The sequence below is a fragment of the Monomorium pharaonis genome, chromosome 1, assembly GCF_013373865.1.
Source record: "Monomorium pharaonis isolate MP-MQ-018 chromosome 1, ASM1337386v2, whole genome shotgun sequence".
In the NCBI taxonomy this organism is placed as follows: Eukaryota; Metazoa; Arthropoda; class Insecta; order Hymenoptera; family Formicidae; genus Monomorium; species Monomorium pharaonis.
This window is the reverse complement of record NC_050467.1, coordinates 37,263,040-37,284,263: the sequence shown is the minus strand read 5'-3', so window position 1 is coordinate 37,284,263 and position 21,224 is coordinate 37,263,040. Positions and strand designations below refer to the sequence as shown.

General features: G+C 45.0%; 1 protein-coding gene across 7 annotated transcripts in view; it reads right to left on the bottom strand.

The window, feature by feature from the left end:
* Window positions 1-21,224, bottom strand: part of LOC105833132 (semaphorin-2A) — a 325,878-nt gene that overhangs the window by 191,755 nt on the left and 112,899 nt on the right. For 3 of the 7 annotated variants that reach the window (XM_012674605.3, XM_036283134.1, XM_036283130.1), the window contains exon 2: window positions 3,134-3,216. The exons of the other annotated variants lie outside the window; for them this stretch is intronic. In XM_012674605.3, the coding sequence (XP_012530059.2) occupies window positions 3,134-3,145 (12 nt within the window). In that variant the 5' untranslated portion in view covers window positions 3,146-3,216. The remainder of the gene's footprint in view (window positions 1-3,133; window positions 3,217-21,224) is intronic. 7 annotated transcript variants of the gene reach the window in all.

The window sequence follows — 21,224 nt, the reverse complement described above, 5'->3', positions numbered from 1 at the left end:
TCACATAAATCAGCATTTTGATTTCATTTTAGATTCACAATTTAAAATAACATATCATAACTGTATATTATAATATAAACGGTAACATATAAAATATATATTAAACTTGCAAACTAATAAAAAATAATAAACATTTATAAAATTGTGACTGAAATTTTTTTCTCCCTGATTCGTCGAATCACGATACGCGACACCGTAAAGTTTGCCATACGAATGAACTACCGTACGACCATTATCGTAGTTCCCGTCGTCTGTTATTTGGTTAATTAGACGGCAGTCTCCGACGCACCTAAACTAGGAAAAGAGTGAAGTCAATTGTGAACGATGGATCGATTTCCAGGAAGCGTCGCGTTCGCACGCGAGACTGCCTATACGTCGCGTGATGGTGACGGCGAGGAGTATATCGGGAAAGATGGCCGAGCCTCGCTGTAAGGGTACTACCGACAATCAGTCGGGGTTAAAGTAACAACGGGGGCAGAACCCCCCCCCCCTCTCTCTCTCTTTCTCTCTCCTCCTCCTCCTCCTCCTTCTCCGTCATTTGCCCGAGGACTTCGATCAAAAATTCCAGACTCGTAACTGCTTTTATGGATGATAAAAACTGAGCAGCCGGCAAATAAAGTCACGCGACTGTTTGATTACTCCTCACACAGGCCCCGTTTCTCTCTCTCTCTCTCTCTCTCTCTCTCTCTCTCTCTCTCTCTCTCTCTCTCTCTCTCTCTCTCTCTCTCTCTCTCTCGGGGGAAGGGGGGGGGGGGAAGAGTACAACGCGAGTGAAGTGAGCGGAAATTTATTGCGCACTCGACAGAAAATTTCACTAGGTGTAAATATTACATTCTACAAATATGCATGGCAAGGAAATACGGGACAAACGCGCGTTAAACGAACGCGCACTTGAAATTCAATGGAAACTTTACGAGACATATTTTATAATTTCACTCGCGTGCAAATTTTCAATGCGAGTCTCTCGTATCTTAAACTTTAACGACCTTTCGAAACGCGACATTTTAAAAATTATGCCGAGAAAGCTCGGCAGCTCGTGTTCCCTTTATCTGGCAAGAAAGTTCTCTATTTTTATCGTTAGCGGCAGCCTTCATCATATTTCCATTTTTCATGTTCCCGTCAAATCTCTATTATCACCGACATGTAAAAAAAATATTCAATCCCGTTCACTGGTTGCGGTGTACCGAAGTGCAGGCAGATTTATGCACGGCGATCGGTAACGAGTGCCCTACAACCATGCAAAACAAAGTACAAGTAAATTATGGGACACGCAATGATACACGTGCACGTAATGAAGACTTATGGCGACTCGACCGTACCACAGGGACATTTTCGACCGTGGATTCAACGGAAAAGGCCGCTCCTTCGTTATATCGTACGCTCGATGATACGTGCGAATTGATAGCAGCAAGCGCCATTTGACAAGATGCTAATTGAAAAATATTGCGTGAGATACGCAACGAAACAAATCTACTCGCGGTCCCGTCGCGCGTTACCGAACAACTATTTAAATTCAGATTACAATCGTGTCCGGTGACGTGGAGAGTAATATTCAATTACGTTGAAATTACGTCTGTCGGAGCAAGCCTTCCAAGGCAGGACTCACGGGAGCAACGCTGAACGAGGACGGTACATAAACAGTAGGCTGTTACCCAGATAGCGGTCGGATATCCTAGATCGATATGAATCGCAGTCCACCCGGGACCTAAGGACGCCATTTAATTTTCGAGGGCGCGCATGCACCGCCGGGAATTAATATAGATGGATATGAGTTATCTACGATGCGCGGTGCCGCGCCAGGCATGCTGCTGACGTGTATGACTCTCCCGTGATGGGCATCACAAAGTCCTGGCAGGACATTCGACCGTGTAGGGCGATGGATATCAACCCGTTTTAACGTAACTGTCGAGCGAACGCTTTCGGATCTCTGAAACTGACACTGATGGCTTATCTCTCTCTCTCTCTCTCGTCGAACCGCTGTGACGCGTCGCCGCTGCGATGAAGTCGACAGGTCCTCGACTAAGAGATCGCGAGACAGCAGCCAATTTGCCCGTGATTATCGATCCTTTTTTTTCCTTTCACCTCTTTTCGAAGTGCCAGCTTAAAATCTTCGATAATCTTTGCATTATGTATAAATTAGTCTACGACGACGCGTCAACGATAATAGTTTCTATGTTTTACTGTATACCAGTTTTTGTTTAAATCTTCAACAAATCATACGATGCAATTAAATATAAATACCATGAGGAGAATTTTAAGTCCAAGTAAATTGAATTTGCGTGACTGTTCGAAACGCTCAGATCTATTTTCAAACTATTTAATTGTAATCCCGATTGAATTGCATATAGAAGTTTATAAAATATTCGTGATATTTAATCTTGCAGAAATTTAATTGTTTTTTTGCGCGTTTATGTTACCGGTAACTTGGAAATAGAATAATATTCCAAATGCAATAACCTCTTATGTAAATATTCGTATGAACGACAAGGAGAAAGAGAGGCAAAGAGGGGAGGAGAAAAAGGAAAGGGGAAAGTATTTCGATTTAGGTTTGCTTGTTTCTTTGATGCTCGCTAAAGTACGCAGATCACAATATCGGCGAGGTCAATCTGTGGATCCCCAGCAAACGGAAAGCAAATCAAATTCCTGGCAAAGCGCACACGTGCCAATTAGAGTATCCCAATGCGAATCCCGCTTTGATCAATGTAACGGGCACCTGAGTAATCTGTACCGTAATCGATCGTGCTCCCGGAGATTATTATCGACAAGTCCGTTGTACACGCTGCTCGCAAGACAAATGACCCCTTAGACATTAATTGTTACAATAGATCGATATATTCGAAATTCTGTCAAGCAATATATAGTAATGTAAAAAAATATCCTAAACCTTCCGTGATTCGTCAACTGTTCATTTGCGCGATCTCAACTCAAAAAATATTGCTAAGCATTAATTAGACGCACCGAAAGACGAAGGGGCGAAAAATTCGCGAGAAATTAACGCTACCGGCAACGCGAAGCTCAATCTTTCTTTATGTTCAAGGGTAACGCTCGGAAAGAAAATTTTTCTTTCTTAATTTAGCTTCTAATAGAGACAATTCATCTTTGGTACTGATTTCTAATGTAAAGACGTAAATACCTTTGATCTCATAGAATCCCCATGCTCGTTGAATGTCGTCGGAGTATTATCAAGTACGTACGAGGTTCTTGTCTACTCACCACCTGCAACAAAGGAAATGCAAACATGAATAAATAGCGAGGCAGAGAGATATCAGATTTGCTGCATATAACATGTTGCATATTACATGTTATACAATCGCGTGCTCGATGGTACGCAACGATGGTTCTCAGAGAGAGGCAGCGTTCACACTATTGGGCAGATCACCTGCCTGGAAGGCTATGCGTGCGCTCTGCTAGTCTTCGTCAATCGATCGTCAAACGAACAAAGCAAGCGGGATTATCACGTACCGCTACCGATTCAGTCTCCAGATGCGCTCGAATGCATAGAATCGTACTGGGCTCGGTTTCATTTCGAGAGAGAGAAAGACCCATAGGGATTATCCGTATCGTTCACTCAAGAAAGGTGGAGGTGCCGTCCGTGACGATGAATCGCTACGGTCCGTACGTGAGGAAAAGATACGGTCCCTCCCAGAATCGAGATTCTCGCACAGTAGACCGTCTGCCCTACAGGAGAACCCTTTCAGGTTTTAGGGTAGCAGAGCGCAAACATTTCTCCTCATTACCGCCGCCATCAGTAACGTCTCGCCATGCTTCTCGCTCGATCTCGCGCCGAAAAGCTCTGCCTTGTTTCCAAAATTAAACCGCGGCAATGGAGGTACGTGGCTCTTACCTGAGAACGGTTACTGAAAGCGCTGGCTACATAATAAACTGCTGTCGTTCAAAGCAATCTCTCACAATATGGTCCCCATAATGACAGAGACAGATTAACTTTATCATTTGCTAATTTACGCTGTCACATGGCGTGCGATACTCAACCGTCTTGGGAAAAACAGTGAAATACACACATACATATTAATATATATATATATTCCGCCTGTGGTGTGTGTATAAAACATTAAGCAAGTCACGAAAGTAACATGAAACATGTATGCACGTTACTAGGAACATAAAATACTACTTCTATACAGTTCTCTTGAAATATAAGTCAGTTTAGTAAAAAATGCAATTGACATATTCCGTAGTTCTCGTGAAAAAACATGATAACATTTTTTGTTCGATCTTATCATTGTTATACTGTTCTACTGACATAATGTCGTAGGAATACTGGCTAAGAAATAGCATTGCCAAGTCAAATAGCTGAAGCAGGAAGCAAGGCGGAAAAGAGACAAATATTCGAGTTGAAAATAGAGCATAACAGAGTGTATGTACGAGAAAGAGGGAGTCCTTTTCGCAGTTTATTCTTCGCGAGAAGAGGAACGACAAGGACGCGGATGGTGCAGTCAATAGGGGACCCCGTCATTATTCTTTGCCAGGGTACGCCGTGAAGAGGAGAGCGCTGCATAAAGGCAGCAATGAATAATCATCGCGAGTGCTTGAAAGTAAAACAAACAGTTAACCGCGCTTGACTTGACAGCTAAGTGGCGTATTTAACGAACAAACAAACAAACAAATAAACGGTCGAATACGCATAGTAACTGCATTACGACTAAATTGACGAGTCGGCTGAAAGCCGTCGCGTGTACTCGTCTGATTAAGGTTGCCCCTTCCGTTCCCCCTTGAGACAACACGCTCCCGCTCTGGTTTTATAAGTTCAGTTATTATTCAGGACGAACATAATACATGAAGAGCGAATGCAGATGGCGGATCTCGCACGGTGACTTTTTAAATAACTTACCAATATGGAAAGTACATGAAGTACACGAAACGATTCGACAATAATAAGCGAAATTAGAATTGATAGAAATGTCAAATTTAAAAATGAGAAAGCTAATATCGGTCTGCAGTAATCTGATTAATATCGGTGTCCAATAATCGTTGTGTAAATTTTTACCATCTACAAACTACAGATTGTAAGAATTTACATAAAAATTCTTATTGTGCAGCCACAAATCTGCACTGCAGACTAACATTGATTTATTCATCTTTATGTTCAAAACAATTAAATTAAATTGTGTACAAAATTTAAATAAATTCAATATCTATACATGTTACATATTTTTAAATAAATACTAAAATTCAAACAAAATAAAATAAAATATTAGTTTCTTGCATTTAAATTAAATAGAAGTACTTATATAAAAAGCGCGGTTAACTAATGCTTAAAATGAAAGAAGAAATGAGATAAAAAAAGAGAAAATAAGAGAGAAAAAAAGAGAGCGAGAGTCGAAGAGAAAATATGGAAGTTATAGTTATAAAATTTTACGGGACACCTACATCGCATCTCCATTAGCGATGCCTTCTCGAGACTCGCACACCTTATCCTCTTACTAATGCACATGAAATACCGGTGCTGCGTTTCCTCCTTCGACTCTTGTAATCGACGTCGCGCGACGGGTACAGGAGAGAACAAAAGGTCGAGGCGAAGAGAAACGGAGAGTTTATGTAGAAAGAAGCCAGTGGAGAAACAAAACCGTATCGACGTTTTCACCCTTAAATGTAAGGGCGCATCGCGGTGAGGGCATTACGCGACAGAAGAAGCGCGAGTAGAGTGCGGAATAATACTCGCAGAGGGACCTACTCGTACGGGTACGCGAGTTTGAAGCGACGTTCTCTCCGCTCGTTCCGTCCGATGGAGCGAGAGGGTAAGTGCAAAGGTCGCGCACACGACGGGCGAATACGAGGAGCTGGGGAGCAGACGGCATAAAGAGCGAGACGATGAAGATAGAGAAAGAGGCTGGTGGATGCTGAAGGCCGCGACCCGACTCCAAACGCGGCGGTTCCCCTTTGACATCATTTAGATAAAATACGGGGTCTCTCTTCCCTGCCTCCGATTACTCCCTCCCCTTTGCATTGCGATCTTCCCCGACTGTCTGGTACTCCCCCGCGTAGAATGTCGCGTAAGCCCCGTAAGCGTCGGTGAATATCTACACCTAAACTTTTACCCCCGGATATATTCGAGAATTTTCAATAATCTTGAATAATCTCCATATGCGAAACGACTCGGAGCATATTTGATAGCGTCAAAAAGGCAAACGCAATCCGCATTTAATGATGTTACATGACTGTAGCCTATTCTATGTGAATTTCGTCGGAAAATAAATATTCGAAAAAACGTAGCTTTCTCCAACATGAAACTGTAACCGCGCGCACGTTTGACAGTTTCAAAAAAAAATAGTCTCTCGTTCTTCGAATATCATGTGCCATTTTTTTCTCTTTGAACGGCGGAGCGATTGTAAAATTAATTTCTGCTGACAGAGGCGGGTCCCGGCCAGACAGCATGGCGGCGTCCACCGAACAGCAGGAGTAATCGGGGTTTGCTCGTGAAAGCGTTACTGGATTGTAACGGCGCAAGAAGGAGAGAACACGATACCGAGGAGGGGAGGAAGAGGATTCGAGAGAAGTAAAGTTAGCGACACGTCTAAACTTATCTCCCCTCTGTTTAATTTAACGTAGCTTCGAGTTAGCCGTTAACGCGCCGACGACGAAACTCGGCCGACGAGCGTTCGTAATTCTGCGATCCTGGATTTCCAGCAGCATCCCTTCGCTCCGACGCTTCTTCTCCTTCTTCTTCTTCTCGGCGCCCCCCGAGACGGCGATGGCGACGGCGGCGGCGGTGGTGGTGGTGGTGGTGGCGGGCATTGCCGTCGTTGCCAACGATACGACCGTGCTCCAAGTAGAATCGCGTCCCGGTAATGCGATACATCGCGGCAATATCCTCCTGCAGTACTGCAACGAACCGTTTCGCGCCATTTAGCACCTAATTTGTAGCCGGGAGAAGTTCGCGCCGCCGCCACGCGATTCCGCTCGGGAACTTTGGATGAAGGAGGAGGTTCGCGTACCGGGTACGAAATACAACGGAGCAGCAAATGGGCACCGCGTCGTGCGAATGCCGTTCTTCGTTCGTGAATGAAATTTTAATGAGTTATAATGAGAAGAAAATCTATCAACGGACCGCTCGATGGAGGCAGGAAAATAAATTTCGAGATATCATCGCTTGGCAAAAACGACGAATGCAATAACAGCGGGAAAATTGTGATTTGAAGACCGAGATGAAGTTAGAAACTTACGCTTCGAATCGAGTAAAATAATGAGAACGTAATTATGCAGTCGGCGGAAAGAGACATACCACCCGCGCATCAAGTGGATTTGTCGCGGATGGTTCTGCGCTGCACAAACATTTTTTTTCTCCTCTCCCCCCCCCCCTGCTCCCCCTCCCCTCCCCGTATAAGCCGTGACAGAGTATGAACACGGGAAAATGCAAACGACCGAAGCGTATCCGCCCCCGTTCCATTGGTTTCATCGTGGTATACGGAAACGTGGCTACTCGACGTGCTACAACTGTTTCCACTTCAACGACGTTGAAGTATCGCGCCTATAGATCGTTTCATCGGCGATTTTACAAACGCGTAAGCCGAAATCGTTCGATTATAAAAAAAACGCACTGACGCCTATCGGTTCGCGATATTGCACAATGCCGTCCGAGAGTGGGCTCGATAAACGTGTTCTCCCTTTTATTTTCCGTCCGAATGCATGTCGAATGACTAGATTTGAAACGTACATGGTGACTTTTGTTCTGATATCGCGAAACGTTTCACGTATTTTGTACGGGAACTTCATTGACATCGCTGATTGGCTCACCGAGAGAATTTCCTTGAAATCGCAGAGTATACCTTCGTACTACATAATCTCTTTAAAAACGAATCTGTCTCGTCTTATTGTTACGGCAAATAAGCTTCAGACATTTACAAACAGTTAAGTAATCAGATTTACTTTAACTACAAATAAGTATATTGATCTTCGTTGCATGGTGAATGCCAGTAATCTTAAATCGCATTAGAGATGCTACGAGAAGGGTACGGAATAGCAACTACACACAGAAACGTTATAAACTGTTACATAGAAATCACGATTCCCTCGGTAGACGTCTATCCCGTAAAGATACGCACTTTCTCGTAAAAGCCGATGCCAAGGGTGAGCGAATCGGGCCGTGTAAAGAGTAGCGGCAGGGAACAGAAGTACGGTCTTAAGAAAACTCGCAATATTTACCCAACAGAAATCAGGCACGACGTAAAAATACAAATCGCCCTAATCATTATTTACTTTACTTTACAGAACGTCGCGCCCCTGCCGTCTGAAAAGGTTCTTCTGGCGCGTACCAACGGAAAAGAACTTTTCGGCTTCGGTGCACTGCAAACGTCGATCCGCCGGAAAACCGACGAGAGGAGTTGAAGGACGGGCCGAAGGGACTGATTAAAGGCCTGTATCGATCGCGGCCAGGTAGACGAGCGTTAATTTCATTAGTGCACCCAGCTTCCATTCCGGTCTCCGCGAAGAAATCTTAATCAATTAGCGCCCGAGCGCGCCGTGAGAGGGTGATCTGTTTGAGACGAAAACACCGACAGTGGCACCTCAACTGATTTCAAAACTGTATTCTACATACCTACATATGTATAAAGCAATCTTTTTATAACGACATTAATAAATAAGCGATTAAAGATTTGTCGTGTTTTTTTCCTGCAGTTGTAAAAAATAAATATCCCCGCAGAGAAGAGAGAGATTCAAGTGACGTTGTCCTTTGGCGTATCTGACAGCTCGCTGTCGACCGAGAATCTCTCGAAAGCTCTCCACTTAATCTAAGAAAATCGTAGAGAGGGAAATCCCGTCGGTAATCGGGCTTGAGTACGAAGACAGGAAGTTCGGTGAAGACGAAGAACAACGACCACGGAACGACGACGAAGAGACGGAAGGAGAAACAAAGACGGTGCCGGAGAACGAAGGGTGCGCCGTTCGTCCGGAGAAAGAATGAAAAATAAGCCATGAGGGGTCGGGGACAAAACGGCTCATTGGCCACGCGTTCGCTTAACTACGTTACTCGTGGCAAGACCATTTCTCCTCGCTTCGGGTCAGCCCGGCCACTTTTGCCTCGAGCACCAGAGGGAGAGAGAGAGAGAGCAGGATTGCGGGCAGCAATCATGGGGTTATATATATATATATATATATAGAGAGAGAGAGAGAAAAAAAGCGAGCGGCAAAAAAAAGGAGAAAAATATCCAAACGTTTCTTAACCCGCGGAGCCGGGAAATTGAATAGTACCTGCGAAATTGAAAGAGGAAATTCGACGCGTTTCGAGCCGCCGCTTTGCCGCTCTGCAGCACCGAATTTTAGCTCTACCCTCGTCGGCATCGTGCTCCACCAACATCAGCGTCGCCTTTTGTTCGACGCGGCGTTGACACTCGGTTAAAAAAAATCGACCGCGATCTGGTAAATAATGACGGCACTTGGAATGACGTATCGTCGCGCTATTGGCTTACTTCGCGTGAAAAAGAGAGGAATCATGAAGTAAATTGCGCAACGAATGAGACGTATGAAACTTGTCGTTATGACATAGTAGTCATTTCACGATTATACATTTCTCAAAAGCGACGTCATGACGAACGTCTCTAAATTACTAGTTTTCTTTATAATTTCCGATTAATCATATAATAAGACAAATGCTTGTAAGATATTCATTAATTTCTACTGCAACTGCGATTATTATAATCACATATACAAATTATAATAAATTCATTGAATTGTAAAATTACTTACGCCAATATCCTGATGAAAAAAAGTTCACGATCAACCGACCGGGAGAAACTTTACTATACTCTCCGCACATATTCGTATTTATTCTCAATATTACACACACACACGCGCGCGCGCACACGCACACACATATACATATATACAGATACATCGTCCGCAATGGGTCGAGATAATCTAGCGGAGGCACAGTCCTGCTACCGATCTTTCTTTATCGGACATTAAGCAGAAATTTGCCCGGGGAAATATAAAAGACTGGCTGCGAGCACGCGAACGCGAACCAGTAAAGAGGACAACGGTCGTTTCGAACGGAGAATGACGATAAAAAGGATGTATCGCTCGCGTAATCGTAACAAACGGGGTCAATTAACCATAGACCTGCTGAGCCAGCGGGTACGTACTCAGACGGCGCGCGGCGGTTCTCCGTGTTCGCTGTAGGAAGCTGCGGCTTTCCACTTGGAATAAGATCATTCCCGTAGTTCTGATTACGCAGCCCCAAAGTCTCCGTCGGGAGGAAGTCTCCTTCCTTCGCTCTCTTGACCTAATCGCAATTGGCTATGGCCCGCGAGAATTATCGTCCACGGTGTTGGCGCACCGTGCGAGTTCCCAGGTGAAATCTGCCCGCGCGAGTTCACCGGACTCCATAACGATGGACAATTTATGCGATCGCCACGAAATTGACTTTACTACGTATAACGACCCTATCGATCGGTCGACGATCCAATTGCGAGAAAAATGATTAATTTCGCGGGCCGCGCACTTGAATAGCCGGCACGGGAGATTGATTTATCCTCGTAATGATGTTATGGGATCTGAGCGCAAATGCGCTCACGTTGATCGGACATAATAGTGAAAAGATGAATTTAAAAAAATCACTGGATTGTCTTCCGTTTTCTCGTGTGCTATATAAATATATATAAATATAAATATTGCATTATACTGTTTGCAGTTGCATAATGATAATTGCAGTTACACAAACGACAAATAAATTATCGGTTGCGTGGCACTACAAAAATTAACCAGCGGCCGAATCCCTCAACTTCATGCAGAAACATTCAAATGTCCGGCGCTCGTATTTTATCCAAATGGGAGTATAATTAGTTAAAATAACGGAAGATGTAGCGGCGCCATTATGTAAACGGCGCAATAAATGTAAATCAGGCGGCCGCGGAAGCAGCAGTAACTCGCGCCTAAAAACATCGGCGCGTCATTCGACTACATTATTATCCGTTGAAGTCGATGAGAGAACACGCGAGAAAAGAGAAGCTCGAAGGAGAAGCGAGTTGATTTAAATGAGTTATGTAACGACTGCGGTTAAAAGACAAAGAAAGAGAGTTCTTTTAAAATTTGTTTTTTTTTCCGTCAAAATCGAGCGAAAGTTTATGAGGTTTCCGTTTCTAACAGCAAAAAAATACTCCATTATCGTTTGTCACCAGGTGGCTATAAATAATTTGAATTTTGAGTTTTCGATGTATTTTTGCGATATCAGGAAGACCATTAGCAAATCGAAAGGAGCAAATTTGAGAGTGTTCCTTGTGTTGATAAAGGACCTTTAATAGATTAAGCTTGTAACAGAAGCACAGAGCTGTTTGTAGACTACCATAGGAAACGGATGGTACTCAGCAGGCGGCAACTCCAACTAGAAGAGAGGCGTGCCACTGTCGCAATCATAACTATCAAAACCAGAACTTGCTCCTACCTCCTGCCACCGAGTGTCTTTCGATCTATTTCCGTTATACCGTTCATCCCGTCGTTTGAGAGCGGTGGCAAGTTCTGGAACACCAATCTATCGGGTAGAAAGGCTAAAAGTAATAACGCCCGCTTCCGCAACCTTGTCGTTTGCATTCTTCATCGAAAAACTTCTTCAATGGTGGATTCAATTATTCTTCACCAAAGTTTTCGACGTTCATTAAAAAGATTTTTTAAAAAAGAAAAAAAATTCATTCCGAAGTGAATGAATACGTAGACGCTAAATTTAGTATAAAATCTGCTTTTGCGAAGGATAGAATCTGTTATTCAACATTTATATTATATAAAAATAAAATATATTCATAGATAATAATCAGAATAATTGTGAAAATAAAGAAACAGTTGTAATGCAACACACTAGACGCAAGGAATGAGAACGAGAAATCCTGAGATCAGACTCGATTTTATTAATTTTCCCCCCACATATTAAACACATTAAACACAATATTAAATACTTTAACATAATTACATGTAGAAGAAGCCGCAAGATGCGAATTATCCTGTTTCCAGTTAAAGAATTTTCGAAAAATGACGATTGTCATGACCCGCGCGTGTCATCTTCTAACGGATTTCTCACACCCACTTCAATTCAGTTCCGCGCTTTACACGCAGTAATGTCGTTAAACGACAGCCGCGTAGGAAGAGATCATACACCTACGGGTAGGGTGAAAACGACGAATCATGATATTTAAGTGGCGATCGTTACCCCCTGATGGCGCTTAAGCCTCGTTCACCAGGCTTCGAGTCCGGTCGTGCGCGGAGCACATCCTCGATAGATCCCTGTCGAGAAACTCCCACGCCGAAGACGACGCGCACTTTTTACAGAGCCGGCCTTTTCTCGGAGGGTCCCGGTAGGACGTATTACGATGACAAAGTGGCGTGTCGTGCCACGGTGGTTGTAGCCCTAGGTAGACGGGGGATGCGCGAAAGAGTTTGTCGATTATACGTGGCGAGGATATCAAACAAATTGAGTGCGGATCCACTCGCTCGCTCGTTTATAATGACATCAACGCGCCTGCCTGAGCGCGCGTGGGCCCGTGTATGCGTGCGTGCGTGCGGTCGACGCGTTTCACGCGATTTCGAGACGCGAGTATGCACGCGTGCGAGCGAGCTAGCGAGCGAGCGAGCGTCGACGCGCGCGGTGCAAAAAACGTTGTCATTAACGAACGTAACGACACAATAGGATAAAGCCGTCGACGCAAACTCTCCACTTTCTCCCTCGTTCGCAGTCGTTCGCATCGCTCTCTCCTTCTCTGTCAATTCCGTGTTTTTTCGTGGATATCTAAACGTATCGCCACTACGATGCCACGTATTGTTCTCTTTCAGCCGGTTCTCTATCGCCCCGTTATTCGATATAAAAAAAAAAAAATGGATAACGCGCGCGCGCGCGCGCGCACACGCACTGTTCGTAATCCGTTTCCACATGTGGTGAATCGTAATGTGCTCAGATATGAATCCTGTTGACACAACTGCAAACAGCGACAGCTAACTGCTGCCAGTATATAGTGTCGCGGGAGGATTGCAGTAGAGCTGTTTCGCATATCTCCGGAATTAATTAAACTGAACAAATTCGCGCTAAACGACGCGCCATTCACGGTGTTTTGTTTAATTTATCAGGGCGGGAGAGATTTCATTTGTATTTCAACCACTGTTTAGAGTATTGTTTTAATCGTTCTGTACGTTTTCAACTTTCGCGAGAATATACCTATTAACCGTCATAAAATATCACATTCGATGAAATTAAGGCGATAAAAAGGGGATGCTCGGGTCGCAAAACGACAACATTATTTCGGAAATCGAGTGAGGTCGCCATAAATCCCGTTGCTTTAAATAAACATCTCCATCTATTCCTATCTATTTCGATCGCCGTCGGTGTTTCCAGGGAGATCGGAATATAGCGTTTCACGCTTCTCCATTTCGTTGCGCGGAACGATGGGTTTCGACCAGTGGCAAAACGGATTTCGCCGGGGTAGGCAGACGCCGAAGGACCTCCTCGCCGTCGCGACGACACCGAAACTCGCGAAGCGCCGATGATTAATGATCGTGCCTATGATATATCGCTGTCATTTTTCACGCATAGATGGGATCCGTTGATATTCCCTTTGCCGCGCGCGACGCACTCACACCGAGAGAGGCGGCGTCGTGCATTTTCCAAAGGGCGCGACGACAGGCGCAGCAAAAACTCGACAACTGCATTATTACGATGAAGAGGGGAAAACGCGGGAGAGCAAGGGAGAGAGAGAGAGAGAGAGAGAGAGAGAGAGAGAGAGAGAGAAAGAGACGCTGAAAGGGAGAATAGAAATCTGCCGTTACAGATACGCGTTTTGGTGATCCGCAAAAAATTCGTAAGCACGTACTCACCGACGTATCAATGTTATCTGTTCCGTGGCTCATAACTTTTTATCGCACCCCCTTCTCCCCTTCTCCCTTTCTTTCTCTCAATGCAGGATTTACGTTCGACGCTCCGCTGCCAGGAGTTGAATCCGTTCTTGTCCGCCGAGGGAAAATACGTAAATACGCCGATTCTAACGACGAGATATCCTACCGGATAAGGGCGAGTTTCGGAATACTCGTCGCGCGCGACATGTAAAGAGTACGTGACGCATTCGCGACTACGGTACTATCTCGCGCACGTCGCGACGGCTCTCGTCGCGAGCGCATTCAATTCGGCGGGCTTCCGAGAACGATATGTTCTCGCACGAAACTCACGTCGACGGAAATATATGTCCAGTACTGTATGCGCTCGTCCGATCCAAATATCCGAAACAGAGTTAGTTAATCTACTGCCGATATTGGAGTTGAGTTGAATAGAGTTTATTAGCGTGCCTAGGAATACCGATGTTTTGCGAATAGACGAAACGGAAAGAACAATGTGATAGGTTGGAAAAACATATACTTGTAAGAGAAGAAAGTTGTAAAAAAAAAAATACAGTATCATATACCGTCGGTTAATTCTCCGTTTGCGGATTATGATTAAAAATGCGAGAGTGCATATTAAAGAAGTAAATTTTGTTTTAATGCACATTTGCTCAAGTAATCACGCGGAGCCTGTAGAAAATGGGAAATTTTGGCTTGAATTTCCGCAAACGCGCACGGCGTATCGTCCGCGGGACGACGACGTGGCAGGGGGTAAAAGGGGATGCAGAGTTGCGGCAGCGATGCGAGTGGCAAGCTCAAAAACAAGTTCGTAACTTTGGCGAATCGGAGGAAGGGGCGACTCTTGTCTCGGCACGGTACGTGACTCGGCTTGCGGCGAATTATTAAACTGCCTCGTAATTGAATCTGACCGGCTTTTGACCACGCGCTGCAGGTCGTGGTTACTTGTAGTATGCTACAGGCACCGCGCGCGGTTTCCACATGCGGAAGAATTAGTGCGGAAATTATGGGCGGAATTGCGCGAAGAGAGTTTCACTCGCCGCTACCGGAATCGTGTCGATTATTTTCGCACGAGGAGTAACGCGGAGTGTCGATGCGTAAATTCGCAATCGCGATACGTCGCCGTTTGGGAAATTTAATGCACGTTACATAATGCCTAATTTCACGTTTAAAGATGTTCGCGTCTTAACTTATTTCTCAAATGTCTGTGAGAACGTGTTAAATATTTTTGTCGACACAATTATCTTAATTCTTTCAGTCCAAATCGGAACCGTGTCACAAAATATAGAATCCCAATATTATTTATCTCCTGCATTAACGTTTTTATCGTGAGATTATACGCTCGTAGCTACTGATATTCTCAGCGGCATTTCGAGCGTATAAAAGCGGAAATAATGTCGGTAAAATTTGGCTCGCCGGCTGAGAGTGGGAGAAGATCGAAGGTTAAAGGAGTTAAAGTTAAAAGCGGTGCCAACCGTCGGAGCCTAGGCACGAGAATATTAGGTTTATCGTTTCCACGAGAGGAGAACCGTTGAGACGGCACAGCGGATGGAGGGAGGCCGCCGCCGGGACCGTAGCGGAAGGTGACGCTTTTCCATCGCCGCGAGATTGAATAATTCAAAAGCGCCTTGCCCAGCGATTTTCAAACGGCGAGCGCGCCCACTTCCGCCTGCGGACGCAATCCCTGCTCTAATTCCGCGTCTCCGAATAAATGCATACTATTAACGTGAAAAGAGACGGCGGGAGATACGCTTTCATCCGGAGAGAACTCGTGTGTCCCTCTCTCAATCTTACGGCTACTGTAGCCGGAAAAAGGATTTCTCTCACTGATCTCGATATTCCGATCACCGAGCGTTCTAACACTTACAGCGACGGGCCAGAATCGAGAGCAGGCCTTGATCTTTCTCCCCGTGCGCATAATTTTGTCGATATTTTTCTTTTTCCTGCAAAACTTTGCTGACCAATTCTCGTTCGACAGATCAGCCGTTTCGCCGGTCATTAGCGTCGCGCGGGGACTGGAGACCGTCCAAGTTTGTACATCACGCGCAACGTCAATTCGCTGCAACGAAGAGAAATCGCCGGTAAAGGTCCACGGGTCGTCGCGGAACTTCCACTTTGATTTTCCTCGCGCGCCTCTGTCATTTATTAAGATCGACGCTTTAAAAGCGGTCCGGGACTGGGGCTCTCGGTCGAGAGAGCCGAGCGTTGCCATAAACCCGTCATCGAGGTTGTCACTTCCGGGCCGGGAGTGGCGTTAAAAGGGCGCAGACGGGCGCTCGCGCGGCACGTCGCGAAGTCGGCCGACGTCTCAAAGTGATTTCAATGTGTCGTTAAAAAAAAAAAAAAAGGAAAGAGACGGAGAAAAGGAAAGAAAGAAAGGTAGGAAGAAAGGAGAAGAGGAAGACGGCAAAGCGAAGAAGTGAACGCGGAAGGAAATATTCGAATGAGACGACGATGACGACAACGACGACGACGACGTTTTGCGCGGCGCGGTAATGGCGCCGTTCTATCACGATTATCGAGCCGCGATTCTGCATGCGACAAGGCGTCGTTACTCCTCCCTTCGACTTCTCCGCCCCCTCTCCTGCCGTTGCCTTCTCCCCATCACCCTCCTCGTCACCTTCCTCCTTTCTCACCTTCGCTTCCTAAGCCACCCTTCCGCAGGGTTCTGTGCCATCCTTCCGACGACAATCACCGCCCTCGGCCTTGCACCACCCTTTTACCCGCCGCCGCAGTGCCCGTCGAGTCCCTTCATTCCGCTTTGCCACTTGACACTAGACGCTCTCCTGTCTAGTGGGGGACAACGGGGGAGGGAGGGGAGATGGCTGCATCCGCAAAGCTCAAAAACCTCTGACTCGCTTGTCGGCATAAATGCATGCATGCATATGTACACATCCATGCGGCTGCACGTGTATAAGCCAATGTGCACCGTCTAACATGTCGCTGCACCAGACGACGCTTCAGACGTCTGGTCTTTACGTCAAGCGTCGTTTCTTAGCGTTATTTCCTTCCCTCGGGGCTCACTAGAATCGTATTTTTAAACGATGTCCTCTTTACTGAACGAATAAAAATACTACGTTTTTACTTATTCAGTCAAATCGATTAAATGCGGAATCGATTTTAAGAGGGGGATTGAGAGATATTTTTATATATATATTTTTTTTAGTTTCTGTTTTTAAGGAAAAATCTTGTACAGCCGCAAAACTCTATACAGAGACTCGAATATCATATTTCACAAGTTCGCGTAGCGTGGCTGCTGTCTCGTATATGAAAGGGTGTTGATTGGATCGTGACGCACCTGCAATGGCCTCGTTCGTCAGTGGCGTTATATTCCGAATTTCGCGCTCGCACCTCCCAAAGAGTTCGAGAGAAGGCAAAATGAGGTGCGGATGGTGGAAAATTACTTGCTCTGTCATTCGCGCGTTGCATCGGGGGAGAATTGTGCAATTAGCCGACGACGCGACGGGTCGCAATTATCATAATTGCACGATGTAATTGTATTATTCGTAATTTACTACGTACAGCATCTAATCTCGCGGATGGTGGAGAGAAAACGTTTCGGATATGAAAACGGAGAAGGAGAAAGAGGGGAGGGACGGCAGCGACAAGACAAATCTCTCTCGTAAACTTCACGCGCGTTTCTTCGAAGAAGAAACAACGCAAGCAAGGCGTTCTGATGATGCACCATGCACAAAACAATTGCCCTCATTCGTGCGAAACAAACGTGAAAGAAAGTCCCGCGAGAACTTGCGCAGAAATGCATGTACGATGCATGTACGATGCATGCACGATAGTACGCGATGCGAAAGACGCGGATCCAAGCGTATACGTGATAAATTCAGCAACGTTCTCATAACACGGAATGCATATGCACGGAAATATGTAAGATTTGTTTTTACTCACGCTGAATAATAACAACGGGTCAATTTGCAACGCAAAGCTAATTTTTGAGAGTACGGCGAAGAGACGTAACGATAGCGGGAACTGAAATAATTGGGAAATGGAATGAAGCGTTGAAAGAAGTTGTGAAGAAACTTAACAATATCCGACAATGTTGAGAGAAGCGGTGAAGCGTCGTCAGGGGAAGGATCGAAGATTGTACGGAAAGAGGAGATTATGTTATGTTATCGCGCCGGAGTTCATGAAACGTTGCCTAGCCGTTGGCAGATAGTTGACCACGGTCGTTTCTTTATATTAGGCCCATAAAAGCAGCGAGCCAGGGAGTGTATGGCTGGCGATTGCCACATCTCCCACTCCCCGGTTTTTCCTCTCTCTGTGCTTCCAATGGTCGGCGAGGCGAAGCTTTTACCCGGCAGTAGAGCAAACGGGAACGCGATTAATGGATCCCCACTTGCTAACGGAGTGATTTGTCGCGAGTGGAAGATTTACAGGGGATCGATCGCTCCGAGCATCCGCGACACATCGTCAGATTATTTAGCGTGAATAAAAAAAGGAGCAGAAAATACGATTTCGCGACGCACACAATTTCACTAATTAATATTTCATTAAACAAGTTATTTAGAAATATAATGCTATATCTATTAATTTTCTACAAACGTAAAAGCTCGATGCTATAAAAGGAAAAATAAAGATAAAATAAAATTAAGTGCATCCACTCTGCAATTACCTGTCAGTTTATATATTATATGTAAAAGACAATTTAAACATAAACATTTTTTACGAAATTCCAAAATCGAGAACTAAGTGAGAAAAACGGAAAACAGATTTAAATAAATCTCGCACCTTTGTTCGCGCGAGAGGAGGCAGAGCGTGACGCCAGAACGAAACGTGGAAACGTCCGAAGTAAGCTAAAGAGGCAGAGAATCCGGAGAAGTGTGCTGACGACGCGAGCGGGCGCTCGGAGGCCGTCCATTGCCGACAAAGCGAGAAAAGAAGAGGAGAAAGAGACAAGCGGTAGAGCGAGCGAGCAAAGGACGACGGTTCCGGGAAACTGAGAGAGAACTCGCGAACAGGGCGGACGGAAGAAAAAGTCAGGGCTGCCGGGGGGGGGGGGGTCGGGAAGGGTAGCAAAATAGCGCGCTTTGTACGCGGCGAGTGAGACGCCAGTCTTTATGACGCTACTCGGCCATAACGACGCCCACTGCATTGTGCTCCATGTAAAGCATACCCCGCCGACCTGTAGACCCGGAGTTGAGATCGGCCTTGGCACCGAGGCCAGAAATTCGCGAGCGTCGTCCCCTCGTCGTCCACGGCCTTCCCTCGTTTTCTCCTGCCTCGCGGCCGTCTTCCTTTCTTCGCTTCATAATGTACCGCGCGATAAAAGAAACGAATGTCAACCACGGGGTCTTTTTAGACGCGTCGACGCGATCCATCTACGGAACGGAGAAAGTTGGAGAGACGTGTCTGGGAGGAAACTGGCCATTCCCCATCGTGACGATCGTTCTGCGACGACGATCCTTTTGAGTCCATCAAGTCTGAAGCGGTTGGATGACTCTACGAGCGGGAAAGGCGGTGGCGAGAAGAAGACTGTCTCCATGAATCGACTTAATTGACGTCGTCAGCGTGCTACGTGATCTTTGACTCGCAGCATCTCACTCGAAACGCACTATAAAAACTTCAGTTATAGAATTACACCGTTTTTCGCACAAGACAGGCTCTCAGGATTTCTTGCGATGCATTTAGACGTGCAGTTCTTACTCTTAAATTTTGTAAGCTCGATCAATTAGTGATACAATTTTTTTTATAGCAGTACGCGTTGTTTTTTTTTATTTTTTTTTTTTTTAGTCAGATTGTAAATTAGATTTTAGTTTTACTATTCACTCAACACGCATATGTACATTCTACATAGAAAGGAAAATTTCTTTAGATTTAATAAACAGTTTTGTTCGACTATTCTAAAGTATGTATTTCTTTAATTTTAATAAATTTTGAACAGATTTTTTTAGATTTAATAAAATTTATTAGAAACAAAGAAATATATGCTTTGGAATAGTCAAACAAAACGGTTTAATAAATTTAAAGAAATCTGTCTCTCTGTGTACAAATATCATTGTACAATAACTATCTTACATATTGAAACTGCAATTGTGTTATTGTCGATTAACTATGCATAAATAATTATGCTTAAAAAGTACGATTTATTAATATATAGCACGATTAACATGGGAAAAATAAACAATAAAATTCCGATATATCTTGAATCATGGAATTTCGAAGATGGCCGCGATAATAATCCACGTGACGTCGTCTCACATACTCGTCGCTTCAATGTCTCGACAAACGTATACGTACGGAAGGTATACAAACGCAAGTTGGACGAGGGGTAGCGTAAAGGGAGTAAATAAGGGGTATCCCACTGTGCCTGGGCTTGACTTATCAGATGCCGGTCATGTAAACCGATTCTGGAGAGATAAAAGCCCGGCGGCGGCGTCCACTACCCTGGCGTCGTTGCGGCGTTCGCGTGAACTCACGCATACCCGCGTGCATTTCTGCAGGTGCACGGCACCGACACGTACCCCCCACCCCCCTTCCCGACGTCACTGGTAACACGAAATGAATGATGATTCATGCCGCACGCGAGCGATTTCACGTCGTGTTCCCGTATTCTTTACCGACGTAACGGGGGGTAAGTGGGGAATAATATGCCGTCATTTGGTCTTCGTGCAACAGGGAGCTAACTCCACGGCCCAATCGATACACGTCGCCGGGTGTCGCGTGTTTTGCAGGTTTTCCTCCTTTTCACTCGCTCGCCGTTTACGCTTTCCCAATGTGCGTCTTTATCTCCCGAACAAGAAATCGATCGCCATTTGGACAAGTGAAATATTTTTATTAGGGTCAGCCCTTTTCATAATATATCTATTAAAATTTCTCGCGGTTTATCTACATTAAAAAAAAAATACTTATAAGCTATACTCTTCCGGTGTCATAACGCAAAGAACTAGAGCCGAGCAGACTCAGCTATTAATAAATTATAATCATTAATAAATAATTTCTTGCAGAAACTCGCGTCATTTAACGCTCGCAGTTAAATTTCGAGCGGTACAATTTTAATGCACGCGTTTGCCGTCGCGACAAAGCAACATTAAATACTGCCAAACTGGCGAGCCCGTCGAATTAGCATGTCACAAGAATAACGTTTCCACAGCACGCTTTTGCGAATGCGGAAACGATTCCGTCGCACCGCACATCGTATTAACGTAGCTGTCAAAATACGTAAAAAAGAAAACTACCGGATTATAGGCGCTGCCCCGTAACATTTCCCGCAATGCGCTCTCCGTTTCTAATGCATGCGTCCGTAATGTACTATGAGAAATATTATGCTGCAGTTCATTATGTAAAATTCCCGAGAAATATGACACCTCGAGAAATCGATCTTAGTTTTCTCATGCAGGAGTACACCGACTAACATCAACGCGACATGACATCTGAAAGAAAAACGCAAG